Source organism: Tauraco erythrolophus, chromosome 10 (assembly GCF_009769465.1).
Source record: "Tauraco erythrolophus isolate bTauEry1 chromosome 10, bTauEry1.pri, whole genome shotgun sequence".
Lineage (NCBI taxonomy): Eukaryota > Metazoa > Chordata > Aves > Musophagiformes > Musophagidae > Tauraco > Tauraco erythrolophus.
This window is the reverse complement of record NC_141474.1, coordinates 19,690,551-19,708,290: the sequence shown is the minus strand read 5'-3', so window position 1 is coordinate 19,708,290 and position 17,740 is coordinate 19,690,551. Positions and strand designations below refer to the sequence as shown.

General features: G+C 42.8%; 1 protein-coding gene across 1 annotated transcript; it reads right to left on the bottom strand.

Moving 5' to 3' along the window:
* Positions 1–1,129: 1,129 nt before the first annotated feature.
* Positions 1,130–9,717, bottom strand: LPAR3 (lysophosphatidic acid receptor 3). The gene is made up of 2 exons (XM_009986871.2): positions 8,982–9,717; positions 1,130–1,479 (listed from the first exon to the last, which is right to left on the bottom strand). Exons 1-2 carry the CDS (start codon positions 9,715–9,717, stop codon positions 1,130–1,132), a joined length of 1,086 nt encoding a protein of 361 aa, XP_009985173.1.
* Between the last annotated feature and the right edge of the window lie 8,023 nt (positions 9,718–17,740).

The following is a 17,740-nucleotide window of genomic DNA, read 5'->3' as shown; positions in this document are numbered from 1 at the left end:
ACACTAGACTTGGTTAGTCACAATGCTGAAAGCCCTTTGCTGCTTGCTGTTTCATGGCCTCTTCAAGTACCTTCCAGTAAGATCTGCTTGCAAATCAGAGGTTAAATGTGGTCCAGATAATATAAGACAATCAATGCATGTTGTACTTTTGTAGGGGTTTAGGTTGGTTTCAGGCTTTTTTCCTGTAGATTAATTTCTATTTTAAATAGCTTGATTGAACCTGTACATAATACACGGATCTTTAAACTTCTCTTAGAAGTTGGCGCTCTTAAAATAGAGTTTTGGATTTCATTCCTCTCAGTGGAATAGCAGTTACAAAGAGGGGTGAGCACACTCATTTGAAGGTATCTGGGGAAGTAAGAAATGCGCACAATGAACACAGCCACACTGCTCCTCTGTTAACCCACCCTCAACATCTGCCTACATGACAGCAGCTGCAGAGTGCTACATACATCCTTGTAGCTCTCACTCCTCTTTGGAAGCAATGACAACTTTTGTGCTTTTTGTACTCTCAGATCCTAACGATCCATGGTCGGACGTACTCACGCACACTTGTATCTGGTCTGGGCTTTCCATCACAGCCAGGTTTCTGGCACAGCTTTAATAAACCATCAAACTACCTATTTTGAAAGCAAGATAAGAGGAGGAAGAGAGAAGGTGAGTATGAACTAGTTCATGAAGTTTGTAAACAGAGCAAGCAAGCATGTCACAATTCTGTCCAACCAAGCCTATGATCCTCTTCAAGGTGCACAGAAACTGTTCAAAGCATAAATACTCAATGAACGACAAGTCTGCACAGTGAGGCAGGTTTATTCTCTCTCTAAGAGCTTAAGGAGGGTCTCACTATGTCGCTTACATTTTGTTTCCATGCACAAAAAGTCTCCCAGACGTATTTATTCCATTCATAAAAAAACAGTTTCATGTACTCATAACAAAAAAAAAAAAAAAGGAGAAAGATGGCAGCACAGAAAGTTTTCTTCATTACAAAGTGTTTTTCCATCAGGCAATTATTCACAAGATCTTTTGTTAACACTGGAGTTTAGGCTCTGGAACGAACCAGTCAATCTTCTCTTACAAAACCTCTCCCTTCCCCCTCTTCTATTCCAACCAAGTCAGTTCTTTAAATAACTCAGGAGTTTCCTTTGTTATCAAGATCTCCTTTTCCACAAATTGTCCCCTGAATGATGCCATCTTCAGTGTAGTGCCCCGAGGTATCTGTGCTCCTGCAGAGAACTGTTGATGGTATCCGCGATGAGCGTCTGTCCTGGCTCTTATCCTCAGAGGAGCAGCAAATCATCCTTTTCATTGTACCCCACATCTCATCATCTTTGTATGAATAAATTATTGGATTCATGACAGAGTTCAACAGGGCCAGGAGAAGAAACCATCTTTTAACATTCTGAATCCCACAGTAGGTGCAGTTCAGACCATCAAGCAGTAAGACGACCAGGCCAGGGGTCCAGCAGACAACAAAGGCACCTAGAAATAAAGGAGACAAAAAAAAAAAAAAGAGAGTGCAAACTGGTAGGGGTTTGGAGATTCTTTGCATCTTAAAAGATTACCAGTTTCATCAAAATTCTACACAAAAATTATAAAAGCAGGAGAGGACAAAATTCTAATGACAGTAGCAAAATTATATCTACTACAGCTTCTCCACCAAGCTCAGAGCGGGAGGCAGGGCAGCTCTCAGAAGGCTGCAGGGAACAAGAATCCAGCTGCTGACAGCATCAGCTCAAACACAAGTGGGGAAAGGTCATCACAACAGTAATTCGTCCATGCTGATAAATAAACAAGAGTTCTGGAGCATTAACAAGCAGAGAACCGTCACTTTGAACACAGACTTCCTCTCTTCATCTCTCTCTTGTAGGCTGGAGAAGATACCAGCTGGCCCACTTCCACCACTGCCGCAGTATGATCTAAAAGAAGGGGCATGTCTTCTGTCACACTACAGCTGACTGTACAGAGCTATGGGGATACTGCCCAATTCATAAAACAAGAGTCACATAATTTAAACATGCCCTGGCTGGAAACCCCACAGCTACTGTAGGACACAGGCCAGTATCTGCAACATGCAAGCACTGCCAGCTCCCCGGTCGGAGCAGTAGCCCACCTCTCCACTACTCCCTCCCTGGCTGTGCGTGCTGTGTACTTGAGACCCAACAACTCAGATCCAGGAAGCCAATTCAGTTGTAAATGAAAAGAGAAGGAAAAAAATTGATGAGTTAGCAAAGATGAACGAAAGGGTGTAGCAGTCAGGGCAAAGAAACGAAGCAAAGAACAGAATGAAAAGAAAAAGGCAGACAAAAAAGATGAGGAAGTAAGAGTGTAGTGATGGGAAAACAAGAAAACTCTGCAAGAGAGGCATTTCCCCAAAACATAGCAAGAGACCACAGGACAAGCTCGGGAGCAGTAGAGTTCCCCTCGTGCTTCAGCTGCGAGGCAGGAACGACAACAGCCTCTGCGAGGAAGAAGATGACACAAGGTGATAATAAAAGCTGAAAGAGACAAAGTAGAACACACTCCTCTCCCACCAGCCCCTCAGAAAAAAAAAAAAAAGAAAAAAGAAAAAAGATATTAAAGAACAGGGGAATAAGGGAGAAGAGATCTTAAGAGTGAAGATAACATGAAGAAAGCAGAAAAACCACAGCTTAGAAGGAAGTTCAATATTGCATTTGCATCTTTCTGTGCTATTGCACATCCCCAGCACCAAGGCAGGGATGGGGGCAGGACTGGTGGGGAGGGGGAACATTGCAACCAAATGCAGCCCTCGGCCACGAGCTTGGGAGGGGCCCTGAACTGCCCCACTGCCCTGCTGCCTCCTCTGGCATCGCAGCCAGGCATCCCTCGCCTTGAGCCCAAGGAAGGAGTAGCCATACGCATGATAATACTAACTTAGCACAAGCCACAATTGCCGTCTGATAGACAGAAATAGAAAATTACAACTCTGCCCTGCAGTCAGTTTGAACAACGTACTGAGGAAATTCCAATCATTTATAACAGCAGAGTTTCCCCCTTTTCAGGCTTAGAAAAAATAATTGAACAAAAAAGGATAATAGCAGCCACATGCTGAAAAGCTCTCCTGGGGGTGTTGGCATCTTCTTAAACAATTTCGGTAGGGAAAGCAAGTCCAGTTCATTTTTGTAAAGCCGCTGGTTTTCCCATATATAAGCTGTGGAAGCGAGCAGCAGGAGGGCAGCCCAGCTCACAGCTGGAGCCAGGCAGCACCGGAGCCAGGACTCGGCAGCACCTTGGGCATCCCTCCCGTCAGCTATGTGGTGCAGACTGGCCAGTTTCAGCAGCACTGGACGCTCCTCCCCATTGAGGAGTTTAACGAACACTGTACCCACCTGATCAGCAGCCCATAACAGTATATGAAGTAAATTCATGTGATTTAGTAAGCATTAAGGTTGCTGAAAAACATCTCCAGGACAAGGTGCCACAGATCTTGCTCCAAGTCTTTACTCCTGGAGCCCAGACAAAATTCAATCAACTGATTTACTATGTTCCAGGCAATATTGTACAGAACAGAAAGGCAAGAGGCCACCTCCTTCAGAAACTTCATTTTCTACTCTGCTATACCAAGACTTTTGTGATGCTAAGTACTAATTTCACATTGTTAGTTTTGAGATACTGGTTACAATCAGTAATGTTCCTCCATTGCCCACTGGCATCAGGAGCTGCAAGCTGTTACCACAACACTTGTTTTCTCTGCTCAGTCTCTATCCTACACACTGGTTTGGCTTCAGCATGCTGAGTAAGCAGTTGGGGCACCAACTCTCTCTTACAGTCCACAAAGGAGAAAACACTGTACTGATTGACTGCCCTGGGGTTCACCAGCAAATCCCATCTGTTTTAACAAGCACAGCAACCAGACCACCCAGACAACAATACTATGTCTAGTTGAGCGTCTTCGTAAGTATTTGGACAGAGAGCTTTCACTAGCCACAAAGGGTCACAGGCAAAGTCGCCAACCACCAGCTCCACGCAGAAATTGAGATGGTAACAAACCCTCCATAGAACAAGCACTGAAAGCATTTTGACTACTTGTATCACAAAGCACACAAGGTCTAACCCTGCTTTCATGGAATTCAGCAGGAGAGGTAACAGGCCCCAAAGCCACACTTCACAAAGACAGAAATCTAACTTTCAAACAGAATCCCAAGATTGCAGGCAGGATTAGTCCATGAACTTCTAGGATATATCCCTGTCTACCTATACAGGCAAAACCCTGAAAAGTTTCAGCGGCAAAAGTAAGGGAAGATAAAAGACATCTGCAGACATCTCTCTGCGCATTTCCCCCACCCCACGACTGAAGACAAGGACAGAGGGCAACGCAGTGACAGCGCTGGAGTTACAAACGTTAATGCTTTCATAGGGCTGTTGCTTTGGCTCCATCAAAAATACATTTTACTATGTATGGAGACAGCACAAGTGATTCACACCCTGCTCTTAGCACCGCAGAGATGAAAGCGAGGCATGGCTCAGACTTGCAGCCTTGCTTGGATTTTGCTATTTTTACCACAGAGGTTTCAGAGGCGACCATGGTTAAGCATAAATATATACCTTTGTCCTGGCCCTTTGGTAATTTTCTTGTTTGCAGACTTTTTATCCCATAGGAGCTCCTCTGCCTGACAAAGCGCCACGCTCCAAAGAGAATTTAATTTCTGGGACTCTAAAGTTCACAGAAGTGACAAGGAATATAGCCTGCCTGCAGCATGGATCAGAAGAACAGCTCTGAGTCTTCCCACCAGCTTACAGGAGATCAGGTGTTACAATGCCTGAAGGTTAGTTTGGGGATTTTCCATTAGATTTAAACATGGAAATTCTTGCAGATTACATCATTTCTGCTTAAAAGTTCATTCCTGTGTACCTAGGAGTACTACTGATGCTTTGACAGCATCATGTCATAAAATTCTGCACGTCAAAGCTGTCCCTGAGCATGCCAACGCTGAGAAAAAAAAAACAGTGCAGTAGCTTCCAGTTGCCTTTGCCACATGCATGCCCGAGTTAAAACAGCAAGTTACCAATTAAACTAGAAATTCACTGAAAATTAAAGCCATCCGCCCCAAAGCTGCTATTTCAGCAGGAACCTCACTGCCAAGTTCAGATGAGCTACCACATACGCACCACCTGAAAATCATGTACCTGCACACCTGCAGCCACCCTTCTTCACAGCTACAGCCACAGGCTCAGCTAGGACTACACCACAGGTCAGTCTAAGAGGATTTTAGCCCCTTTCGCGAGGTTTCGCACCTTCCAGTGTCAACCAGGTAACTTCTGACAGCTCAGCATGCCAAAAGGAAAGCCTTGCTCCTATCCTGTGGTGGACCATTTTGGGGTTGTGGTAGAAAAAGGTAGACGACAGGGACCTGAATCCCAGCCTCTGGAAGGGGCCATCCGAGCCCAAAGGGTGGTGCAAAAAGCCACCTGCAGCTGTGATCACCATGAATCCACAGAAACCCAGATTCCCCCAAGTGTAGGACCGGAGGAGAAGAGCAACCAGGGAGGACAGCATGTTTTGGTGGAGGAACAGCCAGACATCGGCCTGGTCTCCCCGGGAAGGGAGATGGAGGCAGACGGGAGGAGCAGCATGCACCCAGCCCTCCTTCCACACAGCAGCAGGATCTTGTTCGGAACTTCCCATGAAACTAGAGCACATTAACGAAGCCTCTGGTTCTCATCATACTTCATCCTGCAACAGAGCATCTTGGAACTGCTTTTAGTTAAGACTGTATCAGGCATGTACTTCAAAGCACTTTCAGATGTTTTGGAACAAGTCATTAAAAATAACTGCCTTGGGCAAAAGCCATGTATTGCATATAGCTGTAGGTTGTTGATCAGTGGATATAAGCAGAACTTTTGAAGAATTACTTTGGTCACTTGGTGACTCCTTTGGTAATTGGGAAGCCCAGAAAACATGCTATTCAGTTTCTAATACATTTTCCTCAGTGTGCTTGAATTACTTGGCCGGAAATACACATTTCAAACTGTTTTTAAAAAAATAAATTCTCATTTCTATGAAAAGCCTCTCAGAGTCAAGATTGGGAGAACTGATATGAAGGAACGTGCCAAGATACACTTCCTCTGACATAAGAGTTTGGGGTAGATCTTGCACCCAGCAACACATGCACTAACGCAACTTCTTTGAAAGCAGGCTCTGTTTTGGTTTTGTTTCTGACTGACAAAATAAACATACAAAATTATGAACTCCAAAGCAGCACTCAAGCTTTGTAAGTTAAATTTGCGTGGCCCAGCATACAACATCATTAAATGCTTTGCCCGAATTATAGTTTAATCTGGTGGCTGAAGAGCCAGATTCTGTGAGTAAGGGAAAGCTAATGCTGATCTTGACATCAACCCATAGCCATAAGCCTCCTCTCCCTAGTAAAAGAAAGAATAAGTTGAAAATGAAGCTTAAAGCGGGGCTTATTTCCACACAGCAGCACAGCCATGGTGAGCCCTGAAGAGCTGCCACAGGCTAAAGGATCACAAGGGAATAGCAAGTGGCAGCCACCGCTGCTGTCTTTCCAACTCCCACATCAGCCAGCCGGGTGCCCTGTGCCCCAGTGCACAGACCACGCCTTCGTTCTGACCTGCAAACACATACAGGTGGCATCAAGAGCTAATCGTGTTATTCCAACAGTTGCTCAGCACTCTCCAACTTTGACTTACACAAAACCAAAGTAATATCAACTATAGAAATGTACACATAAATTAGACAAGGCTATGCATGATGATTCATTTTTATGTGACGTCCCAGAAAGCAGACTGCAGTTCTGCCTTCAATAGAAATGCAAAGAGAACTGCTTTTTAAAAGTGCTTTTTTTTTCGTCTCTTTCCAGTGCAGCAGTTAAGTAGTCTACCTGATAATTATGCATTAGGGCAGGATCATATCTGGGGCAATTCAGAGTTTCTCCACAGGCATTTTCTCCTTCCAGGTGGATGGTTTAGGTTTCACTGCACGAGAGCTTCAGGTGGGGCAAAAGAAGTCAAGAGGGGGACAGGAACAACCACCACATTGTCTCTCTATTTGTGCCATAAAATCAAGAGGGGAAAAAAAGGAAGAACAACTGGGGAGGAATTTAGAAGGCAAAGGGTCCAGCAATGGACAAGCCAGCTTCAGAAGATGCAGGAATATAAGTGAGAACCTTGTACTTGTATCTCAGCCTGAACTTTCTACCCTGGCAACTTCTGCCTCCATGAAAAGTGACCCTTTCCTCCCAGAGTTCTCTAGCACTACCATGCTGCAGTATGGCACAACTGTGTCGCAGGTATACATTGCCCAGAAAGCCAACCCATATCCTGGGCTGCATCAAAAGAAGAGTGGCCAGCAGGTCGAGGGAGGTGATTCTGCTCCTCTACTCTGCTCTCATGAGACGCCACCTGGAATACTGCATTCAGCTCTGGAGTCCCCAACACAAGAAGGACATGGAGCTGCTGGAGCTGGTCCAGAGGAGGCCACGAAGATGATCCGAGGGCTGGAACACCTCTGCTATGAAGACAGGCTGAGAGAGTTGGGGCTGTTCAGCCTGGAGAAGAGAAGGCTCCGGGGTGATCTTATAGCAGCCTTGCAGTTCTTAAAGGGGGCCTACAGGAAAGCTGGAGAGGGACTTTTTACAAGGGTGTGTAGTGATAGGACAAGGGGCAAAGGATTTAAACTGAAAGAGGGCAGATTGAGATTAGATATAAGGAAGAAATTTTTCACTCAGAGGGTGGTGAGGCACTGGAACAGACTGCCCAGAGAAGTTGTGGGTGCCCCAACCCTGGAAGTGTTCGAAGTCAGGCTGGATGAGGCTTTGGGCAACCTGGTGTAGCGGAGGGTTTCCCTGCCCATGGCAGGGGGGTTGGAACTAGATGATCTTTGAGGTCCCTTCCAACCCTAACCATTCTATGATTCTATGACATCAGCTTTCCCAAAAGCTTCAGCTTTCTTGTACTGGTTCATACAACATCAGAAGAGTTGTCAGAGTGTAAAGCCATATTAGTGGTTTTAGAGTCCCCCACCACCCAAGCCCAGCTTCACAATTGTCCTATCCCCCCAGTTCCACCCACAGTGAGCTGCACGAACCACGCTTGAATGATGCCTGGCTTCCAGAAAAGATCTCACTCAGGTTCAAGTCTTCCTAAGGAAAATTGACTGCTGTTGCTAGTATTTTGTTCCAATGATCAATCATCCACTCTGTGCATCTCTATTTTAATAAGCAGATACCTCACAACTAGCTAATAAAGTGATCCAAGCTGCCCTAATATCAACAGTGTCTCCAGGGAAAAATCCAGGTCACATCTTGTGTTATGATCTAGAGATACAAGGCCATGCTGTATCATCATCTGAAAGTATTTTGCACTACAAAATTTTCACAGAACAAAGGGAGATTCTCCTCTTGCAAAGCAAATCTCTGTCAAAGCCACAGACCCACCAGGCATCCTTCTCTTTCCTTGGGGAAGGTGCATTTCCAGGGGAAAGAAGTTAGTATGTTTAGGAAACAGCCAAGAGGAAGAAGTGCGAAGAAAACTATCCACATCCAGCCACAGGATTCATGGTCTTCTGCAGATATTAAATGATGTTATTTTCAAAATGTTCTACTGGTAGTTGTGAATCTTCACAAGCCTTCCTCCAAAGTGATTTTGTATCCCCCCTCACCAAAAAAAAAAAAACCCTGTAGATAATTTATGTTTTGTAACAAGTTGCCTATGAAATAGAGACACTTTTCTTCTACGTGTTAACCAGTCCTCTACTTTGCATTTCTGCCTGGTGCAACACTTATTTCACTATCTAAAGCAGACAGAAGTCTAAATGCCTCCAGCACTTAAAAGTTCAGTGAGGGCTTTTTTTGGTTTGGTTTAGGGGGTTGGGGATCTTTTTCGTTTTGTTTAAAAAAAAACCAAACAAAAAACCACACCACACAAGCAAAACCAAACCAACACACAAACTCATTCATTGGCACTGCCAGCCTTGCACACCATGATTTGTAGTCTCTTACCTAATAGAGTCATTACAGTCTTCATGAGCTTTACAGGGGTTCTCCTACGGCTAATGGATCCACTAGTGTGTGACGACAAAACATTAGTTTTCCTCTGGACGTACATGTAGATTCTTATGTAAACCACCACCATAATGAAGAAGACGACTAGGTTTAGGACACTCCAGAACACCAGGTAACTTCTGCTGTAAATAGGTGCCAGGGATGAGCAGGCAGTAATGTCACAGAGGCAGTTCCAACCCAGGGTAGGAACTGCTCCCATGAAAATAGCAATGGCCCAAATTGATACAATTAAGAAGGTGACTCTCTTCTTTGTGAGGTTACTGTGGATCTTCATCCGCATTATCGACATGTGCCGCTCAACAGCTATGACGAGAAGATTCACCAGGGAAGCTGTCAGGCTGGTGTCCAGCAGACCCTGACGCAAAAACCAGCGGTTAACAGTTAATGTCTTAGACACTGGGCCAGTGTTGAACATCAGGAAAACATAGGCAATTCCAGCAAAAAAGTCTGCAGCAGCTAAGTTGGCCAGAAGATAGTAAAAGGGAAAATGAAACCTCTTGTTCTTGACAACAGCTGCTATGACCAATGAATTTGAAATGAAAATGAAGAAGCAGAAAAATGTCCCAAAACACAGAACAACAATAAGCTTTGGCCCTGTCCACTCATCTACTGTGTCAGTGTTTGTCTTGTTATAGAAGAAGTCCATGCGCTTATCATAGTAGCATTCATTCATCCTGGATTAAAGCCCCTGCATCCTAGGAAGGGTGGAAGGGAAAAAAAAAAAAAAGAAAGAAGGATTAAAAATCAGCTATTTGTCCTTGCTTCCATGACCATACCTAATAGCTTTTTTTTTTTTTTTGGGGGGGGGGGGGGGGGTGGGGGGGGGGAGGGTAGAGGGAAAGGGATAGGACCGGGACATGAGGGGGAATGTATTTCGAGGCCTTAAGAATTCATACTGTACAGAGTTAATGCGGAAGAAGATATTCTGTCCACTGGATGACTGCAGTGCATGATGCTTGGATGAATCAGGGATTTTTAAAAGACTTACGTGCTTACGGGTCTCTTTGCACTAGCAGCCATACTGCACAGGCAACAAAGGGGAAGTTAAGAGGTTAAAAGTGACTTTCTGGAGGTCACAAAGAAAGTCTGACCAACAGCCAAGCCATTCTTGCTGTGAAATCCCATGTTTGAGCCACAGACTCATCATTATTTCCATTTCTCAGTGTATCCAGTCAGGACAGAGAAGCATAAATCATAACTTCCATTTTACTGACTAAGCAATAAAAGGCCTATTACTGGAAAAATATTTTTTTGTTTTTCAATTATATATTAATAAATGTAAAAACGTATGTATATAAGATGCTACAGGCATATATAGTCTGAGCATATGCCTGTTATTTACTGCTACAAGATTTAAGTAAATGTGCTGAAAAGGAAAAAAATACATTCTACATATTTCACTACTCTGAAGCCAGGGGTTATTTTATTGGCCTGTCAATCCAGAGCCCTGAGAGCACCACACAGCCCAATTATCTTCAAAACCAAAACACAGTTCCATACCCAACCCCAGGATGAAGCAAGCCCCAGCAACAGCAGTAGTAAGTTTTCTTCTTATACCCACTCAGCACTATTTTGGACACAGGGCTATTAGACATGATGGAAGGGGGAGCCTGTGTTCCAGATTACATCACACTTCAGCTACTCCAGTGAGGTCAATGTCAGCTGCCTTGGCAATTTTACTGCCTTTATTATGAACCAAACTGAACTCAAACTGGTTCACACAGGCAGGTCTGACAGCAGCTACTCGTGGTGACCAGACCCTGTGCAGGGTCTCGCAGGGTCTCACAGCCTCTCACAAATGAGAATTTGTGTCTCATCATCACTAGCCCTCACGTTTGCCGTCAGTATCTGAATAAGGGTTTTAACAATTACTTCATTAACAGATATTGTATTGGTTTAGCAAAACCTAGGAACCGAACCATGGCACAAGATCCTAATCAGGTTAGATACTATTCAGAGTGGTAAACCTGTGCCTGACTAAGGAGAGACAGGAGGAAGTATCGAGATACCAAGCTGCAGGAGAGGGAACAGCTTTTGTAAAGCTCCTTCTCAGCCTCAGGCTGTCATGAGTGCCAGAGATACACTGAGTGGGGCTGAAAAAAAAAAAAACCTAGAAGTTGTTACAGACAGAAGGATACAAAAAAGCATAAGCTTTTCATCTCTGCAGCTAAAATTGATCACAGATAAAGATCAAGTCCACTTAGTCTATTATTACTCTGTGGTTACTTAACAGTTATATCTCATCTCTCCAGGGACTGGGAAGCAAATTAAGCAATCCCCAGCAGGCTGCCTATCAAGACACATTTATATTAAAGGCTTCATCTGAATTTTAAGCTAAAAAGGTTCATCATCTGTCATTTAAGTTATGCTAATTGTTATTTCTCTCATGCAATATTTGTATTATCTAATTTAAAATCAACTTGCACTATTCCATAATTAATATTTTCAGCAAAATGATTTTTATTTTTTAATATTTCATTTTTCTGAACTAGCTCCTTGGTCTTTTTTTCTTGGTTCCCACCCTACATCTAGTAGTCAACATGAAAGCAGGCCACTTGACATTGTTGTTCATTTTATTACCCTCAAGAACCCAGACAGCCACTTCTGTTATAAAAGAATATACTATTTAAAACATCAAATTCAAGTATATAGGCAGAACTAAGAACAAGTACATAAAAAAGCCTCAGCAGCTCAGATCTGCCATAAGGAGCCAACCAGAATTCAATGGCTACCACTGTCTGTTCAGGGCAATATGGTGGAGTTGGGCAGTCAGTACATTCCCCCTTCTCAACTAGGACGAGAAGGAGAAGCCCCTGCGGAGCTGCAGACAACAGCTGCAGACAACAGCTGCCCACGCAGCCCAGTGCTGAGGACCCTGCCCAATTGAGATGACTCTGCTCTTAGCCACCAAGGCAGTAAAGGACTTGCTGAGCTTGACATGAAGCTTTCACAGAACAGCCCAAATGCCTGCAAATAGAACCAGCATTTTGGGCAAGAATGATGGGGCTGGGGAGCGGAATCTGTGAAAATTATAGGGAAGGTTTTCCGAATATGTTGTATCTTACTGCATAATCATCTCAACAGATGAATCTCTTTTACTTGCAGTGACAAGGGAGTAAAGAGATCTGCAGATAGTTTTTGCATCTCATCTGGAGAACAAGCTTAAAGAAATCCAAAATATCAACTATGAATTTACTCTAAATACTTCAGCTTATTTAGATCACATCCTCATTTGAAGTAGTACCCGGAGGGGAAAAAAACAAAACAAAACAACAAAAAAACCCACATCGTAATTCTCCACCAAAATAACCACGTTACAAACACTCACTGTCACACAGCAGAGCTCAAATGAGAAGCTATTTTGAAAGAGATGTCTCGAGGTGTTGAAGTAAGACAGGAGGGAGTAGAAAAGCATCCAGCCAAGGTCTCAGGGTCACAGGGCAGACTCCGGAGATGTCCAAATGGAAGCTGCATCAAAGCAGTAGCTGAACCGGAGCTAGTAGGCATCCCAGTCCTTTAAAGCACAGATGTAGCATTTGGCCGTCTGTACCAGCCTATGTACAAAAAGCACTTCTCACGCCAGGGTCCTTCCAGACAGTGGTTTATTTCACACTTCCATTTTACTTTAAGTTCTCCCAGCAGAACTAGCCCAGCCTCAGGGGAACGGTGCAGCTGTGACAGAGCTATGCAGCTGTATCCTCAGAGGTCCTGCTCCAGCCCACACCAGGCACGAGAGATGTGTGATAAGACATCCCATGTTTCCTGGCATGTCACAGTTTAACACATTGCAGGACTTTATTCTCCAGGTCTTCTCTTCTGCAGTCAAATCGGATATGTTTATCTTAATCAGAGCAGGTTCACACTTAAAAAGAAAAAAAAATTCAAATATTACCTATTTCAGATTTGTTGATTAAGTACACACAAATTTGAAGATTCAGGCAAAACATCAATTTTGACAAATTTTTAAAAATAATAGAAACTGAAATAGTGGAAAAACAGCTAAACTGGTCAGCTCAGCCTTATAAAGGCAACAGAGTCTTCTAGAGTCTGCAGCAGAGCGCTCCCCAGTTCTGCTACTCACTTCATGAAGAATTGCCTTCTTTTGCTTTGAAAGCAGCTCTCATGAACTTGATATTTCTCATTTTCTATGGGAAAGGACAGCAAACAATCTCCGCTCACCTCTTCTATGCCACTTGGTATTTTATAGCCCTCCATGTAGACCTCCAGAAGCTTGATGGCAGTAACCACATATTGCATATTCTGCAGATGGTTCAAGCCATTAGCTTGCCACGAGTCACTCACAAGCAAATACATAAAACTCTGCAAGTGCCAAAAGCATACCCTTGCTCTTTTCCTTATTTCAATCTATTTAATTACTTCAGTTCAGCAAATAGCGGTTACAAAGATCAGAAACTGATGGATTGTGAAGTGTGTTTTCCTGTACCACTCTTGAGTAAACACAAGCTTTGAGTGGTAGAAATCATCTGTTCCAAAAATCTCAAAGGATTTGGTTCAGTTAAACTGCTTTCAAATGTGAAAGGATGCATTAAGAATTCTTCCCAATCCAGCATGCCTTGAGCTCTGTTTGTCTTAAAGACAGCTTGTATATTTGAGCTGATTTTAAATTCCTCTATGTAAGTGCAAATTGTATCAAGTCAGAATACGTTCTTCATCATTCTTGAAATAAAAGTCAAGAATTTGCATGATTATATAGGAATATATTACGCTAGCTACCTAAATAAAGAGTTAGTGAAATAAAGCACCACCTAGATAATGTTTTGGACAAAAGCTTCAGCTAGTTGTAAGCTAAAATGCTTTAATAGTTGTTATTCAATTAGACCCTAGTTTGCATCAAGAAAGTTACTATAAATCTGTATATTTATAATTAAATATACTATCGGTTATTTAAATCAAGGATTTTGCTGGTTCAAACTGTGATTAAAAAGTCACTTTGATCCAAAATTTAATTCACCCTGTAAATCAGCTTGAAGTTGAGATACTCATTACTAATGCAGACATTACTGAAAGAACACTCAAATAGCATTTTAATGAGAAGGTCATTACAAATTTTAGCCTGCAAGCCATAATGTGATTCATGGCACACCCCACTGGTTTTCTGCCTCTTTCCTGTCCATTAAAACCCGAGTCATTCCAATGCATTTGCCACAACCTATTGGAGAGTTGGCGTCAGTTTGGAGGACTTTGATGGCTTCTGCCCTGCTCCCATGTAAATGCAACAGGGAGGAAGCACACAGACACAGGCTGGAACAGTGAGCTACCGTGGGAGGATTCCAGCCGAGTTTGCAGCCAGACTGAGAAGTCCATAGAGCAGGACTGAACCTATAGAGGAGGACTATAGCAGTGAAGCCCCACAGCAGGACTGAAAGTTCGCTTGGATGAGAGGCAAGGGAAGTTTGCCCAGGCAGAACTCCAGCCTGGTTTACTGCTGGTTCTCCCGAGCTGGCACAGGGATTTCCATGCAGGAATTCAGGGCAGTTCAGCATCTAAAATGCTACTCCCTGGAACAGGAGAGACAGCAAAGCCAGCACAGTTGGGGCAGGTCAGTGGGACAGCACGGAGGAGCAAGCAGTGCCCAGGCTCAGCCTGCAAAGCAGGCAGGCTGCCAGCCTGTGCCAGGCACTTCCCCTCCGTGCCTCCCCTTCTCCATTATCAAAGACGAGGTATTAAATACCAGATCTCTGTAAGATGTTTTGAAACATATTACAAAATTTGCTCTTCAGAAAGCAGAGTTTATCAGGCTCACTGACGACAGGCATTGGTGGCAGAGCAAGGAGGAGTCACTTGAAATACTCTTTGCATTCAAACTGTTACTGCAGAGAAATATTGCCTGTCTGCGCATACTGCTCAGGCTTTTTAAGCAGATCGTACAAGCAGCAGACGGCCCTTGATACACCACCACCAAGGGAGCGCTGCAGGCTTGCAGGCTCCCCACAGCAGTACTCTCACCTGCCTGCACCCTGTGCCACAGGCAGATGCGAACACCCTCTGCCCCTTCTTCTGCTTCTGGATAAACAACCGGTGCTGCTTTTATTTTCCTAGTTACTGAAAAATCTCTGTGTTAGCTCACTCGCAGAGGAAGGTGCAGGCAGCAGAAGGGAGCCAGGGCACGAGGCAGCCACGCTATACATGTAAGTAGTATCAGTTCAGAACAGGAATAGGTTCCTCGTTTCCCTCCACACCCTGCCTACATGTATGACCACGAAGCACAGCCAAATGATTGCACAGTAACCCAAGAAACCCGTTCAAGTTACCTCAGTTTAGAAAGAAATACCAGTGCAGAAAAGGGTGTGTAACACAGCAGAGGCCAAAATCGTTAATATGTAACTGCAAGAAGGAATTTTGTGAGGTAAATACTCTGGTTCGATTTTAACTATCTTTAGTAGCTAATTGATATTATAACAAAAATCAATTTAGAGAAATGAATTGAAAGGAAATGCATAAAGGACACAAAATTATGCCCAAATATCTCAATCAAAATTCTTTTTTTTTTTTTTTTTAATCTGGTACCATTAGAGGGTGCGATGGAAGCTAACATCGGTTTAACAGGTTTTACAGAAACAAATTATCTCAAAAGTAACTAGTTTATATTTTGTTTAGTAAGGAAATTCTGTGGGCACTGCCTGTGCTTGGAACAGCGTGTTACATGGTCCATTTCAAAGAACTGAGAAAATACTTTTTTAAAGCCATTTTTTAAATTCAGCTTTACAAATTGGGAAAAATTTATTATTAAAAAAAACCTCAATGAGTAAGTATTTAATCGAGAGAATTTCTTTATTAACAAGGGAATCTAAGTATTCTAAGTATTCCCAATTTCAGATAATTGGCTGAACTCAAATCAGTCATGCACAAGCAGCATTATCCCATTATCTGGGTCTTCAACCCCTTTTAGAATAAAGAGAGTGGAGTGCCACATCCATTTCCACTCCAAGTCTGCTTCATCTATGTAATGTTAACTTGATAGAAAGTACAGCAAGGCTCAGCCTTTCACCACAGTTCTGGTCATTTCCATTAATAGTCCATTTTAATAGCACGATTTTTTGTACTGAAAAGGGTCGGGAGAGGGGTGAAGGGAATCAAGATGATTCTACATGCATGCTTATTTGAGAAGCATAAATAATTTGTCCTTGCACTACTTCTACCTTTGACAACTCTTACATATCAGTGGTAGAAATATCTAAGATGGTATTATTTGTCATGTAGCCTTGGTATTGTATGCAGGATATATGGTAGAAAAAAAAAGTCTTCAGAAAAATATTAAGCTTACCAAAAACGTAGACCCTCAAGACTATATGTTTAAGTTGCAGAGAGAGGAAGTAGTACCACCAGCCATGGACCACAGTGCTTTATACACAGACTGATAAGGGGCTTAAAAATCACTGTCAGGGCACACAAGTGTCACCCTGTGTATGTATGCTGCAGACTGGCACGGGCAGTTGAGTTGAGAAGCACTGAGATACAGGGACATCTACACAAAGGTTTTACAAAGCTTGGTGTAGATGCCCTGTAGCTTCAGCTCCTGAAATCGCTTTAGTACAAAGCTACTCTACTGCACTAAATTGCTTTTTAAAGCTCTGATCCACTACAAAACGTTGTTAGGGACAGATACTAAGTAACTCACTAGTTACCACAAGTTTAGACTGCAGACTTTGGTAATTTAAGACTCTGAAATTATGGTTTACTAAATCTATATATGGAGTTCAAACTAAAAACTTCACTGCAAAGCTTTCATTTAGCCTCCTTTAAGTGTGGTTCTGGAAGGAGCTGGCAGGTCATCCTATAATGCGGAAACAGACACAGCATTTAAAGTCTTTAAACACCATTCAAACAGCCTGTACATTGTGAAACATGCCTAGAAGAAAATACCTGTTCTGCTTTTAAACTAAGTTTTCCATTTCTGCAGAACTTCCAAGTCTGCTCATCGATCACTATCAGCATTTTACAGTTCAACAAATCAGCTTTCTTTCACAATACCTACAGAACGTGAATACAGAATACTTCAGCACAGTCACAACCAAGTGAACTCTCACTGTTTATTTTCAGCACATAGCTGAAATCACACCACTTATTAAAACAAGCCACCTGACTGTATCCAATCTGTTAGCGGATTCAGAGCTTTGGTTTGCAAGCAAACATTTCAGTGGAACTGGTAGAAATGGCAGGCTCCAAGAAATATTTGCTAGAGACATGGAAGTGGACCTAATGGCTTAAAAGTAGAATCCAAGCATGTGAATCTTTAAGACTAATACCAAAAGGAATGTGTTTTCTATGATGTCAAACCTTATACTTGAGAGATTTTATTTCATTACCTGATAGCATAAAGACTATGCTGGAAGATGTTCCAATATGGTTAATGGTCATAGTAGCACAGGAGGATAAGGATATAGTCAATCCAATTTGTCTGAAACTATAGCCTGGCATTCTTCAAAAAGCCAAATACATCTTTCAGCTTTACTTGCTGACAAGAGCTGCTGTATCTTTATTGATTGTGCAAATTAGTTTCTTTTGCTGGGATTTTTTTTAAAGTTCACTTCATTTTCAGAACACAGATAAACTTCGTGAAATCAGATTTTTCACCATATAACTGGATTTGAGTTGTGCTTCCTGCTACAATTCTTAGAAGACCATAAGGACATGCAAGAAACCATGTACTCTGCACAGCTTAAAGAACAAAGCTA

Coding starts and splice junctions, on each gene's coding strand:
- LPAR3 (XM_009986871.2), bottom strand. CDS start 9,717: ATGAATGAATGCTACTATGATAAGCGCATGGACTTCTTCTATAACAAG. Junction 1,480..8,981: donor GACTGTAATGACTCTATTAG/GTAAGAGACTAC, acceptor CTTTATTTCTAG/GTGCCTTTGTTGTCTGCTGG.